This window comes from Bipolaris maydis (assembly GCF_028858645.1).
Source record: "Bipolaris maydis strain C4 unplaced genomic scaffold PSV08scaffold_2, whole genome shotgun sequence".
In the NCBI taxonomy this organism is placed as follows: Eukaryota; Fungi; Ascomycota; class Dothideomycetes; order Pleosporales; family Pleosporaceae; genus Bipolaris; species Bipolaris maydis.
In genome coordinates this window covers 1087858-1105646 of record NW_027093858.1, presented here as the reverse complement: position 1 = coordinate 1105646, position 17789 = coordinate 1087858, and the positions used below count along the sequence as shown (strand labels likewise).

The 17789-nt window shown below is 52.6% G+C and overlaps 4 protein-coding genes across 4 annotated transcripts; 3 read left to right on the top strand and 1 right to left on the bottom strand.

Moving 5' to 3' along the window:
• Window positions 1-2768: 2768 nt before the first annotated feature.
• Window positions 2769-4125, top strand: PSV08DRAFT_264861 (uncharacterized protein). Its single transcript, XM_014229254.2, has 2 exons — window positions 2769-2842; window positions 2897-4125. The coding sequence occupies exons 1-2, from the start codon at window positions 2778-2780 to the stop codon at window positions 3930-3932; spliced, it is 1101 nt and encodes a 366-aa protein (XP_014084729.1). The 5' UTR covers window positions 2769-2777; the 3' UTR covers window positions 3933-4125.
• Window positions 4126-4274: 149 nt separating this feature from the next.
• On the bottom strand, window positions 4275-5695 carry PSV08DRAFT_264847 (uncharacterized protein). The gene is made up of 2 exons (XM_014229255.2): window positions 5357-5695; window positions 4275-5303 (listed from the first exon to the last, which is right to left on the bottom strand). The coding sequence occupies exons 1-2, from the start codon at window positions 5612-5614 to the stop codon at window positions 4419-4421; spliced, it is 1143 nt and encodes a 380-aa protein (XP_014084730.1). The 5' UTR covers window positions 5615-5695; the 3' UTR covers window positions 4275-4418.
• Window positions 5696-9263: 3568 nt separating this feature from the next.
• On the top strand, window positions 9264-12393 carry PSV08DRAFT_23976 (fungal-specific transcription factor domain-containing protein). Its single transcript, XM_066092280.1, has one exon. It carries the CDS (start codon window positions 9444-9446, stop codon window positions 12075-12077), a length of 2634 nt encoding a protein of 877 aa, XP_065949764.1. The 5' UTR covers window positions 9264-9443; the 3' UTR covers window positions 12078-12393.
• Window positions 12394-15651: 3258 nt separating this feature from the next.
• Window positions 15652-15903, top strand: PSV08DRAFT_264823 (uncharacterized protein; the record flags this gene model as incomplete). The annotated part of the gene is made up of 1 exon (XM_066092498.1): window positions 15652-15903. A coding segment is annotated over exon 1 (244 nt), but the record flags the coding sequence as incomplete, so codon positions are not given.
• Between the last annotated feature and the right edge of the window lie 1886 nt (window positions 15904-17789).

Sequence of the window (17789 nt, the reverse complement as noted above, 5' to 3'; positions counted from 1 at the left end):
ATGCCCCTGCATGCAGCCACCCGTCATCCCACCCAAGTGCCCCAACCCGTCTCGACGCTGTAGTGCACAGGCTGATATCACCATGTCGCAACCCTTTTTCTATGCATGCAAGCTACTTTTTCATTGTCCGCCGATTCATCCGCCAACCATGCCGCGATCGACGTCTTTCCACCCGCAAGCGCCATGCGAACTGTTGTCATACATACCGTACCCTACAACTCCCACGCTGCGTCGTGTCGCTGCCTGCCCTCCCCACCATGTTTGCGCCAATCTTTGTGATTGCTCCGAGGCGCGCTTGGCTACCAAACCTTAACTTCAACCTAGACATCTTGTTGGCCAGTATCAAACCCCTCGAGGCTGCCCGTGTCGTCACACGCACGGCCGATCCGCGCCAAATATCTTGCGCCAGAGGGCTGCCGTGCCAGCACACCGAGCTAGCCTCGTCAGGCGGTGCTTCAGCAACTCAAGATGTTGTGCTTCTACTGGAGCGGTGTAAATCATCGTTTAACAGCTGCAACCCTTTTATGCGTTACAGATATGCAATGTCAAGTTGGCCAGATGAAGCATTCGCGCTGTGCACTGGCATTCGGTACACCCACAACACACCAATTGCAAATTACCACCTGCGTTGAATATTAGCGTTTCAACAATTTTGCATCAACTAATCAGGTACCGTTGTGGTATGGTCACAAAGGCAATAGTGCATGCTAGGGTCATGCAAGATCAGGTCGTGAGCAGTAGCTTCAACCATACATCTCCGCCTGGATCATGTTCAACCAACTCCATGTGGACCATCGTAGAAAAATCGTCCATACTCATTCCCTCCACACCATGGTATTTGATGCTACTTATTTTCCGTGCAGAATAGTCGTCTATGCTCTTCCCACCATTCAAATTTGATTGTTTTCAGGGCTAGAGGCTAGTTCAAGTAATTCAAGTACAGTTTGCTATGGGTCTTTGGTATGGACGAAAATTGGCTGCTATCTTACTAAGTAGTCAATCCACTGGGTAGCCACGGTAAAGCTTAGATATTGTTGTCTTCTGCATCTCTTCAGGCCAACTTCACTGGTGTCTTGGTAGACTGGGATTGTGCCAAAGTGGAGACAATGAAAATGGGCCATCATACCACCAAATTCCTCTTTCATATTGGCCCAAATCTTTTGAACGATTCGCATTGTCATACCTATGTTCTGCATCTAATATGGAGCTTATCAGCATTTATAGTCCATACAATTTAAGCTATCAATAAGATTTCTGCAGTGGGAAACTCAACTAACCAGCTCTCTAAATCTCTTGACAGGAAAAGGTCTTTCGACGTTTTCCATGTGACACTACAACACACCACAATATACCTTAGTACACAACACTTCCTAAGGTCATTATAGTAGCAATACTCATCAAGTGCATAGAATCAATCAATCGTATCAGGGCACTCTGTCCAAAATCAAACAATCATGCTCAGACTCACCTTTCAAGAGTCGCATCCGGTGACTTTGAATACTCTAACAGCTGTATACAGTTTCCTAAAAGAAACCTGCAAGATTTTCTTCTTCAACCACATTCAATACTTTGTATCAGTTTTCTTTGATAGGTTCTAGATAATTATCAGTGCAAGGTCTTCACTGCACAAAGTCTCACAACAATCATAGGCACCAAAATCTATTGGACTGCACATATCGCTGGATTAAGTATTTAGCAAGACAAAGATTCCGTTCACACGATAAACACGTTGTTAGGTTATCGTGGTATGTTACACAATTCTTTTGAGTATACTGATCATCGCCATCTCCCCCCCCTTGAAATACTTCCTTGAAACAGAATAAATCTTCATATGAGTTTTGATATACTTGTATTCCCTACCTACAGCTCAACTTGGACATAGCCTTGTTATGCCTTCCAATATCTAAACTGAATTTGCTGTACTAGGAGATAATGCTTCTATGATGTAATATTACTTATTTCCAAGTACGAAAAGTTAAAGAAGCCACCTTTACTATGACCAAGAATATAAGCATAGGGTTTAACACAAAACCAGTTCTGAAGTGTTTGGTCGCTGCGAAACAAAGATGCACCATCTGAAGCGTGACTCTCCCAAAGGTCTAGAGATAAACCAAGGATTCAAGTCTCTCTAGTTCTTGTTTCAAATCGACTTTTCAGATATGGTATCCTTGTACTCTATCACTTGTTTAGCTATCCTAGTATTCGCATGTCATTATACAGTCCGAATCCAGTAATATATCCCTACTTGCCATCACTTAATCTTCCATCCACTCTGCCTAGATAACAGATCCAATCCGGTATGCTAAGATGTTAGAAATACCCGTCTTTAGATAGCGCCAAATTATGTAATGAAGACTCAAATCTCCACCAGAGGAGTTAGAGTAATTAGCAATTACAACAGGGAAAAGGGAGAGTAGCAAAAAGCCAAGAATTCACCTTTCTTCAGCGCCAATTGTGGGCTGTGATCATCATATTTACCTGTAGCACACAACACTAGGTTTCTGTATTAGACCCGCGGCACTCGACGAGTACTAAGCTGCGAAATGACTAGAGAACGTTTAATGACAACACTAACTCTACATAGTATCAATCGCTCTCAAATAACTAGGTAGTTGCCCAACATCTACCCGGACAGGCCCTTACACCCAGAGTTGCGTTAACAGAGGCGTAGTGCCGATGTCATATCACGTGACGAATGACCCCGCGTGTGCTCATCCCAGCTCAGGCCCACGTATGCCTCACCAACACACCTCTTGTGGGAAGTTGTACGCATAAAGATGGCTACTAATGACAACACGCCAGTTTGTCCAGACTGGGTCTTCTTGAATAACTCCAATGTCCAGTGAGCATAGCATGGGCCGACCGCCTAGACAAGCACGCGACTAACACTAACCAGCGTGGCGAAAGATCGAGGCTGGTTCAAGACTTACACTCCTTTTACTTCTCAGATCCAATCGTCTCTGTTCTGTTCGCCTAGATATCTGCCTGTGTTAGGAGTTGGTACTGTGGAGATTCCAACCAAACAAAGCTCAAGGAAGTCTGGTGTAGCTAATCACGGTCATCTGCATTTGAAGCAGGTCTTACATGTGCCCGATTTCATCTGCAACGTCATTGGAAGATCACTTATGACCTCGGATGGCTATGATGTACAAATGCGAACCAGCAAAAGGTCAAAGGGAGTGATCAAAGACAGCCAGGGCAAGAGCATGGCGTTACTCAACCATAATGTATCGCTCTACACTATCACAGTCAGAAACCGGCCTGAAGGACCGAAACTGGGTCCGCATGTATTTTGGAAAAACGGAATGTACATGATCAGCTGTTATTGGGTACACACTGAAGAGAAAAGATGTTATTGGGAACCCAGTGAAGAGCAAAAATGGCTGGACTATCAAGCCGGGTATCATATCAACGACTTGGAGTCAGAATCAGAGTCAGAACCGATAGGCTCTAGTGGCGCAAGTTCGCTGTCTGCAGGCTCCAATCCGCCGTACACAAAGGGCGAGAAAAGGTACCTCAAGCGTATCTGGGGCTGTGAGTCCGAATTCCTCACCGAAAATCATCTCGATTTCTGGGAAGAAAGTCACCGCCAAGAGGGCAGATTGATACTGCGGGAATCCATACGTGAACCAGTTCTCAACGGAGAAATGCCGAGTGACGAAGAATCCGACGACGACGAAGAAGCATCAGAGGAAGAAGAATCAGACCTGGATTTTGAACAGGAGGATCCTTCAGTGTTCACTAGTGAAGAGCTTAAATGGATCTGCGCCAACTACAAGGACAGTGACGCGTTCATGTGTTCGTATGGGCTGGATAGCGATGACTATTGGGATCGCATGGATGCAAAAATAATAGTAAATGAACTCGTAAGCCGAGAGAAGCGGTTAAAGTGCCATGGAACGTGTAGATGTCGGTATGGAGGCTTCGCTTAGCAAAACACCCAAATGAACTTGGTCGCATGTCTACCAGCCAAAGCGCCTCTTTCTATTAGCTTAACGCTTCTTTTATGCTCGTTCAAGTCATGTAACCTATCATTTACCCCAAATTTTCTTCTGGTGAACCTATCAACAATAACATAGTTCGTTGACACATATCCTCTAGCTTAATATCACAGCAATAACTTGTACAATCTGCTACGTATAAACACACCACATCTTACTTTGAGAGTTTAGGTACCATTCAATCAGCTGGAATGTTGGGCTTGTTACGTATTATGAGAAAGATAACATGCCATGTCTCTCGGTCGGTACATATGCCTGAGCTTTGCTTCCCCATTCTCATGAATGAGCATGAATGAATCTGATACAAGCATAGAACAAGACGACTTATATGCAAAACGTGTTATAGGAAGAATTGATAAGTCATGGCTTCGTTGAAACAGGATCTTTTTCTACATTCATCCAACATGCTCAAAATTTCTACGCTGCTCTCCGCAACTTAGCCAAGGTAGCCTTGCCAGCTCTGCTTTCATTTGGCCTTCCCAACTCCTCAGAAATCCACTGACCTACTTGGGCAAGTTTCTCAATATCCACACCAGTGTTCGCTCCCAAGCTATGAAGGCAATGGACAAGATCTTCCGTGGCCACATTCCCAGTTGCCCCCGGGCTATACGGACAACCTCCAAGACCGCCCACTGCCGCATCAAAGGTGCGAATTCCATGCTCAAGAGCTACGACTGAATTGACCAACGCCTGACCGTATGTGTCATGGAAATGGAGTGCGAGGTCGTTTTTGTCGATGCCAGCGGCGTTCAGAGTTTTCAGAAGCTCCATCGTCTTGGGTGCAGTACCCATGCCCGTAGTGTCTCCTACCGAAATCTCATCGGCACCCATCTCCAGTAGACTCACAGCCAGCTCTGCCACTTTGTGAGGATCGACGTTGGGACCTTCGTATGGGCAACCGAGTGCAACCGAAATGTACGCGCGGACATTTAGGTTCATTTCCTTTGCTTTGGACATGATTGGCTCAAAGCGCTTCAGGGATTCTGCTATGGAGCAATTTGTGTTCTTCTGGGAAAAGGACTCGGTAGCCGCTGTGAAGATTGAGACTTCGTGTCTAGGTGATGATGGCGAACTTGATGCTTCAGTGTGCGAGGATGCGTTTGAAGCTGATTCATTATCCGGTCCTGGAGAAGGTGGGGGCGTTGGGTATGCATCTTGGCCAGAGTGGGACTTGGATTGCCAGGTGGAGAGGAAGTTGTCGAGTCCTTTGACGTTTGGCAGAAGCCATTGGTATATGATTGGTCGCGGCGAGGTAGGGGGACGAGAAAGGACATGTTCGAGTATCTCTGCCGAATTGGCCATCTGGCTTTGCGGTCAGCAAAGCTTGAGCAATTGTCAAGACGCTTCTCTCTCACCTGCGGCACCCATTTTGGTGCAACGAAAGAGCCGGCTTCGATGGTTGTCAAGCCGGTCTTTGCTAGCCTCTCTACCAAGTCTATCTTTGTGGCCAGCGGCACCGTCTGCTTCTCATTCTGTAATCCATCGCGTGGCCCAACTTCTACAATGCGAACGTGGTCGGCGCGGCTAGAGGCGGCTGAGGCAAAGGCTCGTCGATGGCACGGATAGCGCGCAGCAAGACGCGCAGAGCGGAGGCAGAGAAATTTGGAAGACATGAGAGCAACGGCGAGGTGTCGGCACTTGTATTGGATGAAGAAAAAGACGATGCAATGACGTGCATAGCTGTTAAACTGTTTGTGGGGTTGATGTTTGCGGGGATGCTTTCACCGAGGCGAGGTGGAGCGAGCTTGCGCATGGACCATGTGTCCCTCTCTCCCGAGTCCGTTTGCCCCATGCGCTACAAAGCTTACTGGAGAAGTTGCACATGGCTACCATGGCAGAGCACCTGCGAAGCCCACGCCGTACGGCCTTGCAAGCGTCTGTGTGTATGCACACATGCAATGTGTCATGGATTGCCGCTGCCGAACGCACTGGCGCCATGCAGCCTGACGTGTTGACAGACTGCAGCTATAGACGATTCCGTCGACTGTGTATTACTACCATTTTCTCATTCTCCTTCAGCTGCACCGTTGAGATGCATCGGTGAGGTCGAGTTGCGCGTACAGGCATATATTGCGGAGACCGAGGGCTCCGTCTTGACCTGAACAAGTTCGTCTGACCAAATTGTCCCCACTGTCTACCGGCTGCTCAGACTACACAGTCGATGGCGACATTGCAGTTTCCACAAAACACGAAGGCCTGAACGCTTTGAAGTCGAAATTACCTGTGCATGGTGGGCGGAGCTAGAGCGGTTCGAGCTAGTCGCCGAAACTACCTGCAGCGCCATCAGCCGTGTCCAATAGTCCGTTTACGAGGGATATATGCAACCATCTAGCGGATCTTCACACCCAAGTACTTAAGTAGGTACATATATAACTATGTCAGACCCTGGCTACTAAACTGGTCCTGCTACTAGTATGCCGCTTCGACAGCTTGTCGCCTGTGCTTATGCGCATTTTCGGCAGCCGAAGGCATTCAGCCCTGGGACAGGACTGCGGCTGGAGCCCATGGCCCTGTGCAGTGGGCCCCATGGTTGGTGTTTTCCGCTAGCTCAGGAAGCATGTGAACAAACAAAACAGAGGGCTCCTCGGAGCTTTGGCTGACTTTCTTACTGTAGCCGCCGGTTGTTCAAGATGCTGGGCTTAGTACGCTGGCCGTTCCCACCAGAGGACCACTCTGGCCATGGCGACGTTGATCATCATCCTTGACACAGCACGCGAGTCTTTGTCGAGCGAGTCAGCCTCGGCTGGCGTATGATTGTGTAGCTGTCTGAAGGGTCTGTTGTCGGACCGGGAGTAGTGCAAACAAACCTGGCGGTGGGAAGCGAAAATGTTCAGATTGTGAATGGCGCCGGGAGAATTGTTTCGGCGGAGATTAGAATTGTAAATAGGTGACCGTGACCCGCTCGGTACGAGTCTAGTGCCACAAGTTGGTAACATTTTGTCTAGTCGCAGGCTGCGGACGCACTCCGATCCTCAAGCATTTTAGGTTTCAAGTTGCTGGTGGCAAGCGGTCTCTTGCAACGCGGTAGCCCGGGACTGACCTGCCAGCGTATCTAGCCATTCCAGCAGCCGGGCGCTGGAGGTGCAAGATCTAGAGGGATGGCGTGGCATGGAATCAATGGGGCCCACTGGGAGCAGTGGGCACCCAGCTGTAGGAATGTAGTTGTGTGCATGCTAGGTACATGGAGTACATGTGTACATATGTATGTACATAATTATGTCAAGGGCGACAGGCGGGCAGAGCAGGGCAGACAGCGCCAGGCGCGCCGCCAGAGGCAGCGAGCACACATACAGCAGATGGTGTAGCAGAGCAGACGGGCCCAGATCAAGTGGGCAAATGCGGTCTGTGGCATCCATTCGTATCCACCCATATTCTACCCCGCGTATGGAGGCGTGGGTGGGCAGGCGCATTGACGAGGGACATTTGGCCAGGCACAGAAGGGGCGACTAGCGACGAGTGGTTTGGGAGAGGCCGCTTGGCTAGCAGGAGGGACAGCCAGCAGGTGATGGCAGTCTGGAGTTGCTTGTTACCTGAGACAAATCGTTGAGTGGTGGAGCGTAGCCAACATGCCAAAGGAGCGCATGTCGCCGATGCAAGTGTGGCTTGGCGCTCACGTGCCCAGCTGCGCGACTAGCCTGAGGCAGACCATGGCAATCGGTCAAAAGACGCAATTCGCTGTCGCTGACGCTGACGGACAAGGCTGGCCAACGCCATCTGGGAACAGACGGGACGACGTTGTTATGACCGGCTGGCCACCCCCGCTGCTTCTTAGCAGACGGTTTCGGCACACGTGCGGGCCGGAGCCAGGGCGACGGTGTTTTGCACGGAGAGGGGCGAGGGGTGAAGGCTGAAGGCTGAAGGATACTGGACTTGGACAGCGAGGGGGCAAGGGGGGCACGCACGTCAGCGCAGAGCCAGCGGGGTTTTGGCTGTGCCTGACGACAGCGAGACCAGACGCGAGCATGTTGGTGGATGCAGAGGCGGTGGCCGTGGGGGCGGCAGGGCGGCAGGGCGGAAAGCCGATGGTCATATCGCACTCTCATCAGGCCCGCATGGCTGTTATCATCGCGCACCACAGCCACGACCGGGGCCGACGACAGCGGTTTGTGCCAAGGCCACGACCGCCAACGCGCCTTGAACTGCCAGCCTGACGAGCGCCAGACAGCAGGCGGACAGCAGGCGGACAAACAGCCACCTGCACTGGCTCCATGCCTCCATGCCTCCATGGCACCCCCCCGGGCATTGCGTGCAGCGCTGCACCATGGCATGATGCACACGACCGCACGCCCGCCGTGGTCCTCGATGTCATTGCAATATCCGCGCCCGCCGTTGCACGTCTCGCTTTGGGCCCTCGCCTGCACCAGGCCTCAGATTGCACCCCTCGAGCGGCACGCCGGCCACCACGCGAGCCAGAGGCCGTCTCGTCGCCCTCCAAGCCGGCCACACAGGCGTCCAGGTGGGCGAGCGCAGCCGTTCACGCCCTCCCGCTTGGCACAAGGCTTCAGCGCGGGCGGCGTCTGCTCGTCCGCCCGCCCTCTTCCACACGGCTTCGATGCGTCTTCGTCGACACGGCGGCACACTCGATGGCTGGCCTCGGTCGGCTCCGCGACAGCGCTTGCGCGAGGTCATTCGCCCGAGTGGCCGCGCTGGACCTGACGCTATCAGCGCGCTGGCGGTGCAGCAGCCGGCAGCACCACCAGCCAGGCCACTCAACGCCTTGCCCTCACCCCCTCCCCTCCACCACCACCACCACCACCCCCGTCTGCACCGTGTGTGTGCTCCCTCACTGGCTGACGTGCCCTGGCTGCTCCGACCTTAGCGGCCGGTAGCAGATCGGGGGGGCGCTGTCGCTCTGGTTGGTGCATTCTCCGTGGCGTCCAGCCCTCTCCGTCCTGCAGCAGGCCTCTGTCGCCATCCTCCGTCAAGCTTCTGCCGGGGTGCCACCATTTTTCCACGATGTAACCCGACCTGGCTGTCCCCGTCGCTGCAATTCGCCGTCCCGGTGTGGGGTGTGGTAGGGGTTGCCACTGCCCAAAGCCTTGCGCCCGCTGCCAGAACATGCGGGCACCAGGCCTGCTCCCTGCCGGCCACATCCTTCATGCACATCGCTCTCGAGATGACCACCTCTCGTCTTAATATCCTAGCGTTCACTATGCCGCGGCATTTTGCATCCTTCTTCCCTTGGCATGCCGAAGCCCTGTCCGCTAGGGCCCTGACCTTATCAGACGGGGACCAAGCTTGCTTTACCCAGACCTGTCGAGGCCAAAATAATACTTACCCACCGTGACGCGCTTCTTCTATGCTCCATTGAGCATTACTGCACCCCTCGCTGTCTTTGTCTGTTCTGTTTCCACTCTCACTATACTATACTCGCTCCACGTTCTGCAGATGCAACATTGCAGAGTACCGCAATAACACCACCTCTTTTATACCTATCCCACCATGGCCCTCTCTCCATCCACCACTACCGCTACCGCCACCACCCAGCCCGTCGAGGCAGACAAAGTTCAAGGCACCACCACCACCAACCCTTCGACCACTGTCGCCACAGTCAACAACTCCGCTGCTGCTGCTCCAAGAAAGCGAAGAAGAAGAGCTCCTGCCACGGGAGCCACCGAAGACTGCTTTGCCTGCAAGAAGCGTCAAGTCAAGTGCGATCGCCGCCGTCCCTACTGTGGACAGTGTGTCGAGATTGGAAAGGAATGCTCTGGTTACCGTACCACTCTAACATGGGGCGTGGGTGTGGCTAGCCGTGGAAAGCTTCGTGGCATGACCCTGCCCGTTGCAAAGTCTCCTCCCTCCACTGCCACACAGGAACCCAAGACACAACGGATGAACTCGATTACTTCGACTAGCACCTCATCCGTCTCCTCGGGTTCCCACCAGGATCAACATCACTTTGGCCACCGAGCCAGTCTCGACTTTGGCGCCCACTCTCCGAGGAGTCCTACCAGCCCCATCTACTCGGCGCCACAGGAATACCAGTACTTCAGCCCCACCAGCCCAATACCCATCCCCACCCCATCTACGCCAATGGGCTTCCCCATGCAGCAACATCGAGACCAGTTTGAATTCCTGCACCCACAGGCTTCCAAGTTCAGGCATCACCAGCCCCATCGAGGTCCCCTCCAACGGTTGCAAACCACACTGCATGTTCCTTTTGAAGACAATGGCATGTCGGCTTCATCCGCCTCCCTGGGCACCTACAGCGACAGTGACTTTCCCTCGCCAAGCGAGTTCCCAAACACCCCAGTCGACGAGTACCCCTTTGCAGACCCCTCAATGCCACGCTACCCATCATACGACCACGCCCCCATGGGCTCCCTGGACAACTTCTTCCTCAACGAAGCCCCTCGCTCATTCCCCACTGGGGATGACATGAGCTCCAGTGTAAGCTCGGATCAAAGTCTACAAGACTATCCCGAAGTCAGCACGGCCCCGCAAAGCATGGGCCCTGTTATCTTTCAAGATGTTTTTACCGAGGGAGAGATGAGCTCGAATTTCAATGGATTTCAGTCTGGCTTTTCCTTTCTCCCGTCGGAGGGTATGTCTTCCTATGGCTCTGGCCCCCTGTCTCAAGACGTGCTGTCGCTCACCACTTCTATTCCTCAGAGTCTTACCATCGCTTCGCCTCTTTCCCCGCGGATGCTATTCCTCCTGGACTACTACGACAGATTTATATGCCCGGTGTTGGTGGCTTTTGACAGCCCACAGAACCCCTACCGGATGCACATACTACACTTGGCCATGCAGAACGAGGAGCTGCAGAATGCCATTGGCGCTTTGGCCACGAACAACATGCGCATGCGCGGGGGCATTGAGGGACGCCGCGTTAGCGTGCTCCACGACACACGACTGATACCAGATCACGCCTACTCACAAATGACGGCCAAGGAGTTGCGCGAGATGCATGGCGAAGCGACCGACGAAGAGAAGCACTACAAGGCCAACTCTATTACTCTGCTCAACAAGAAGCTGATCGACTTTGATGGATCGCAGGACGATTCTGTACTCGCCACGCTGCTGATTCTCTGCCTCTTTCATGTTTGCGACTCTGGCTTCACAAAGTTCAAAACACAGCTTGCAGGCGTGCAGAAGCTTCTGAGCTTGCGCGACCGGAGCATCCAGTCGGAGTTTGTCGGATGGATTGAGACCTTCTTCACTTGGTTCGATGTCATGACGGCAGCGGTGAACGACCGGGAGATTGAAGTGCGTGGTGACTCGCTTGACATGATGAATCTGAGCGCCAATCTGGGTGCGCTAGAACACCACTCTGGCTGCGAGGGCCGACTCTTCAAGCTCATTGCTCGGCTTGGAAGGCTCAACCTTCTCAGCCAGAACCGGCCTGTACGCGACAACGACGACACGCCTACATCGTCACCGCGGTCTAAGAAGGTCAAGGACTTTTATTCCTTTAGTTTTGACAACATGGACGGTAATGGTTGGGGCACGCCTATTAATGAGCATGTCGATCCCTTCGCATCGGCTCGCGACGATGCTCGCTCTGCGTTCTGGACTGAGTGGAACGATCTGCGGGTCCGGCTGCAAGAGTGGGAGTTTCCATCACCTGGAGAAGTGCATTCGAATTCCTGCGACGCAACATCGTCGATGCTTGTCATGTCTCCCGAGCAAGCTGCGTTGCTCCACATTAGCGAGAGCTTCCGCTATGCAGCACTGCTCTACACTGAGCGCCTTGCGCAGCCAACGCTGCCACCATCGTCACTGAATTTTCAGAATTTAGTCGCGCAAGGGCTCTATCACATTTCGCAGATTGGCATGACGAGCTGCGTCAACAAGTTTCTCCTGTGGCCACTGTTTATCGTGGGCACCGAGTGCGTTGATCCCGAGCACCGCGCGGTTGTACGACAACGATGCGTGGAGATTCAACGCGAGAGCGGCTTCTTCAACAACCTCAGTGGGCTAGAGGTGCTAGAGCGGGTATGGCGCGAGGACGACGAGTGGTCAGATGGTGATGTCCACGTGCCAAGGCAAAACGGGCCTTTTAGCACAGTGCAACATCCGTTCCGATGGAGAAGAGCCATGGATCGCGTGGACGGGGAGTACATTGTGATTTGATTTGATTTGGGCTGAGCTTGCTGGATACAAGCAGTACGAAGGCTACGACGAAGAAACGGGGCATGAGAAAAAAACATTATGATTGGGGGTTTGGGCATGCATGGACTGGGCGGAAAAGCTAAAGGGTTTTCGGCTCTGTGAGGAGTTTTGTTTCATTTTTCCTTTGTATATTGTGTGTGTGTGTAGCGATATTCCAAAGGGCGATATTTTTGCGCAGGCTCAGTTGCAAGCCGCCGTGCATCGAGCAAAAGCTTGTAGATGCATACCCAGATACGTAGTAAACGAGTTCAACAAAATGTATTACTAGTCAGACGCCAGGTTAGAGAAGAAGGGTGGTTGTGCTGGGATCGCGATTGTGGGCCAGCATCGCACATGCAGTCTCCCCACGTCGATGCGAGGCTGTGCAAGTGATCATGGCCGACGCAGCTGTAGTAGATGCAAACGCCCTGAGCGCAGCGGTCCCCAAGCGCAGCTACCTACACAGGATTTGCGCAGTTGCCGGGCAGCCATGGTGGTGCATGACGCCGCAGATCCGTCGTGTTGCGTGACGGGTGTGGATGCAGGTGTGTGTGTGAGTGTGTGTGTGTGTGGGTGGGTGGGTGCTTGTGAGAGTACGAGAGTGCGGTGCTAGACGGGGCGCCACATGCAACGTTCGATCTGCGTCGAATACAGCCGTAGGATCGCGTGCTGCGTGCCCTCGTCGTCGTCGATTCTTGGCTCTCTTCGATCGTCATGGCCTGGGCCGGCCAGTCAGGATGCACACAGGGTAAGCAGGCAGCTCCAGCTGATGGCGCACATCATGTCAGCTACACTACTGCTCCTAGGCGCACCCAGGTGTTCGCGGCGATCAGGGTTTACGGGGACGCATATCGGCTGTGTCCACCCCTCTTGAGCTCTAACGCTGATTGCTGACAACTGAGGTTGCTTGGGCTGGCCATCCCCCCGTAGGCGAGAGGCGGGGCACGACCTCTATCCGGAGCCACCCATGAACAGTTTCCACGGAACCCAGTCACACCCGTGCGACAGGGGAGCGGCCCCATGTCGTGCTTCTTTGAAACTTTTTCGGTCGTTTTGCTCGGAAAATGGTAGGTTTGCCGCCTCTCCCAGCTGCCATTGCTGAGGCTGAGAGTGGATGCCACATGTCCCAAGCGCACCGTACCACAAGGCTGAGCGTGAGCCTCGTGCTTGGACACGTATACGCACCCGCCCATCTACACATGCTCGCGCACGCCGGCTCAGCTTGCCCGCAAAAAGAGATCTACGCTGATCTCTGCCAGGTACCGGGCATCATCATCCACCACTGCCACTGCCACTGCCACTGCCACCGCCTGGAACATTGGTATTTCGGGCTAGGTGGCTAGGTCACCTCGGCAGCACATGCAACTACCTCATTCGCTGCGGCTGTCGCTGGGTGTATATCAGTATCCACTCGTAGCGACATAGCCCGGATTTGGTTTTTGCGGGGGTGGGAAGAGTTAGCGATGCATCAGGACTAGCACACGGCACCCTGCTTCCCCCTCCTCAAAAAGAAGATACCAAGGGGTATGTGATTCATGTCGACGGGGCAAGACACCAAAAGAGAAGCAAGCTGGCAGCTTACACACCCTCCGCGCACCTCACTGCCTCAGCGTTGGTTGCGTACCCCGCTGTCGTACATGGCCAAATTTCAGGAGAAGGGCCTCCTCTACACCATCGCATTGTTAGACTAAGTGGTCCAATCTCCGCGGCAGACAGGTTTCAGCCAACGGGAAACGTCGCTACGAGACAGATATCCAAGGCCAAGATGTTTCGCCTGGATGCTGCCCTCGGTGAAAGCGGAATTACAATGCCCGTACTAGGCGGCCAATTGCATCCTCGAACGTGTGACGCGTTTGTCGGTCAAAGCGCGCCTTAAAAATAGTGCGAGTTACGTAGGTACCTGGCATTTGAATGCGTGGGGTGAGATTTGGAAAAAGCATTGAATACTGTACCGGCGAGACCGACTGGCTGGCCCAACGTGCGGCCTTGGAAGTTAGCAGTGAAGATCGCAATGTTAAGGGAACGTTACATGTCTCTCACAACCTGTTATTTGCGTACACAATAACAGCCACTACGAGTTCAGCAATAGGCCTCGCTTGAGAGTCCTTAGTTACGCCAGCCGCTCAGAAGGGTTCTTGGCAACTCCGCGCCGGCCGTCAGGCCCAATTGTGGCATTGGTCTAGCGCCAAAAGGGTTCGCCTTTTGGGCCTTCAATGTCTCGCATGGCAAATCCGGGGAAGCAATTTTGTACGTAACACTGGCACTTTGCTGTCATGTGCTGCTCGCTACATAACCACCAAACAGGCGTGTAGATGCGTAAAGCCGCCCGAGGGGTGTGTGTGTGCCCATTCTCATAGTAAGTAGTACACTACCGAGTCGTCACGTTGCGATGGAGCATGGGGCCACTTGCACGCCTCACAAGGCAAGATCTCGGGGCGGGCCATTGCCAAAAAATCCACAAAAAGGCCCGACGGCAGACCTTCGGCGACTGCCTCTTGGTCCTCGAACGAGTCGGGCGAGGGATGCAGCCGTCGAATTGTCTCGCTGGCTGGCTGGCTGGCTGGAGTGACGCAATGGCCGCAGTGGCAAAAACATAGCAGATAACGTGAAGGCGCGTCGCCGGCGCATAATTATCCAGAGCCAAATTTGACATCAACGCGTCCGATGTCTCCGCGACAACACCGACCAAAAATTACTTGTCTCTTGCTATGCCTCTACTTTGGGCAACGCATCCGGACCTTTTTGCACTTGAGCCGGAGAAGGCGAATTCCGCAATATGAGAAAATGGGCCTATGTACTATATCAGATGCCAGGTGCTAGTCGTGTTAACTTGCCGCGATATTGTTCCGAGTCTAACGTCCCCTAATGAGTTGGCAGTCAAGACAACACAAAGGGAGCATGTGAAGATGCCGTTTGCAGCCCCAATACCCCTCCAGCCAGGGCACACGATGTCACCACAACTCGGGTTAAAACAAACATGTCCGTGCAATTGTGTCGTCATACGAGAGCTGATAAATTGAGCACAGACTGCTTGGGAGATACCTTTTACTCGGAAATCAAAGATGCCAAGCACACGACTCGACCACGCAAAGTGTATTTTTTTTAGAATTATTTTACTGGTTGCCAATTGGCTGCTCATTTGCTGGAAGGCGAGTGCATAGTAGTTGCCTCTGCCTCATTTCTCGTATACTTACTATAGTACGATGCAAAGCAGGACAACAGCAGGTGTTCAACCTCCTCTAATCTTAAGTGCTGTCATCTGGAAACCGAATCTTCTCCGTCACTGAGCCAAGACAATTCCAATGGCATCATTTTCAACATGCACTGATAACAGCAAAAAAAACTTCCAAATGGTTGAGCTATGGCCTGCCGTTTTGCAACAAGGCCGTTGAAGCTCAGACCTCTCGCGTAGATATTTGCGGTTCACTCTCCGTCATGCCCATCCATCCTTATCAGTGGTCCTTGCTTCTTACTATCCCATCTCAACTTGACCTACATACAGACATATGCAGGTTCTGTAGAACAATCAGTTCATTCACCTCTACCTGTATACATGCATGCATGTGTTTGTGTGTGCTGTGTGCAAGAGTCGCGGTTATTGTCTGCCGAGCTGCAAGCGCAAACGCAATTAGTAGTACGAATGGGGGCCGGCATTCCAAAACAGCCATTACTTTGCGCGGCTCAAATCTCTTGGAAGCCTTGCCATCCTTGGTCTGCGCCCCAACCGCCGTAGCCTTCTTTTTTTACGCCCGTAAAACCCATTGCTGTGAGATCACGCCACACCGCCTGTTGTTGTTCAGGATAGCTCTAGGTGTCCCCACATACATTTTGTTGCCAAAGGAAATGGTCATGACTGCTGGGCGGGCGACCGGCGCAATAACATTCCGCCCGAAAAACTAGGACGGCCCCTCCAACATAGCCCGTCATACCTCGCCGGCCAATGCCATCCATTTCTAGACGCGGTTTTGTAACTCAAGGATAGCTTGCAACACTAGTGCACCGAATGTTCGATTCGAGAGCCCACATGCATGGTACGGGCATGAAGCTCAATTTGTACAAGGCTGTGCAGATAACGTGCAGATATGTAGCCGCGGGAGGTAAACCGCTTGTGGAAAGCTACAGGTCGCCGGCTGCCCAGCTGCATGCAGAGAGGCACCTCTACCATAGACGAGGCCTCGATCTCCGTGCGCTCGATGATCGACGAGTTCTGATATTAACTCTAGGCCACAATGTCCAAGCACTCACCTCTTAGTGTCTCGAACGAAGCTCGGAGAAGACAATGCCACGACAGGCACTGACTGATCGACTGGTTTGACACACACATGAGACCCTGCGCGAACGCTGTCAAACTTGTCAAACGGGTCTAGGTAGGCCTTGAGACCTGTACCCACCAGGACCAAACTTCTGGAAGTCACTCACCTGGCAGTGATTGGCGGACGAAAAAGAATAGAATACACCGCGAGAATGCCATGACGTTTGACTAACGGATGTATGTACAGCAGAATACGAGCAAATCCTACTAGAAACCCCCATGGTAATACCCACAGATAAGCGTCTTGTTGCTCAACACCATCAAATCCTTCCGCCAGGTTGCCATGCCGCCATAGCCTCCATCAACATCGTCATTCACACTGTTAGAAACGAAAAGAAACTTGGTACCTGAACCCATACCCATCAAAGTAACTTTCCAGACGGTCTTGTTTTCGCACGCCACCCGCGATTACGCCTTACTCACCTTCTCTCTTTCAACCATGTCCTCCGAACACGTCCTTGGAGAAGGCCGATTACCCCACACACGCAGTAACACAGCCACTCACGACTCTACGCGCACCTACATCGGTATCATCCTACATCTGCATCAATAGCTTAATCGATAGCTCCCTTTATGCAATGTGATTGTGCCTGCTTCACCCGCTCACACCTCCTGTACTGCACTAACTTGTCTCTCTCTCGTATGGTACACTCGGCAGCCAAACTAACGGCGCCCCCTCCCCCCCCCCCCCCTCCCCCTTCACCCACACCTCGCTTTTCTGCTTCTATGTGCGCGCACAAATCCACGCACACATCCCGCAGCCGGTCCCTCCACCTTCCCCCACACGCCTACACACCCCTCTCCTCCTCGCCCAAACGACTCATGTATTCACTACTGTAGCAGCCACCAACGCAAAGCCGCTTGTACAAGCGCCGCCATCCCCTTCCCACATCCTTCCCACATCCTTCTCCCGCCTCTTCCATCCGCCATCCGAGCGTGGGGGATGCACATCCGCGATAAAGAAGAAGAAAAGGAACGAATATGCACGGCATGCTGCGGCAAGCACCGGGCGGTGCGGCACAACAGCGGCCTGGGCGCTTTTCCATGGCGGTTCTGGAATCTTGTGGTGTGCGTCGGTGGCTTGAAGCCACTGCATTTGTTGCATCTACGTTGCAAAAGTGAGGGGAAGTGAGATAGACGAGCGGAGGTCCATCAACACCAACTACCATCATAACAAGAAAAAATAAGTAAAACAAAGAAACATTTACTTGGAAATCTAATTAAGACAAAAATTAAATATGTACCTAGCTGCGAATGAAATTGCCTTTTTTTTTTTTGCAATGTAAAACTCCCCAATTCATGCGACTGTTCTGCATTCCCACCCCTCCGGTACATACCCTATATTATCGACTAACTTACCTTACAACTCATCACCACCCTGT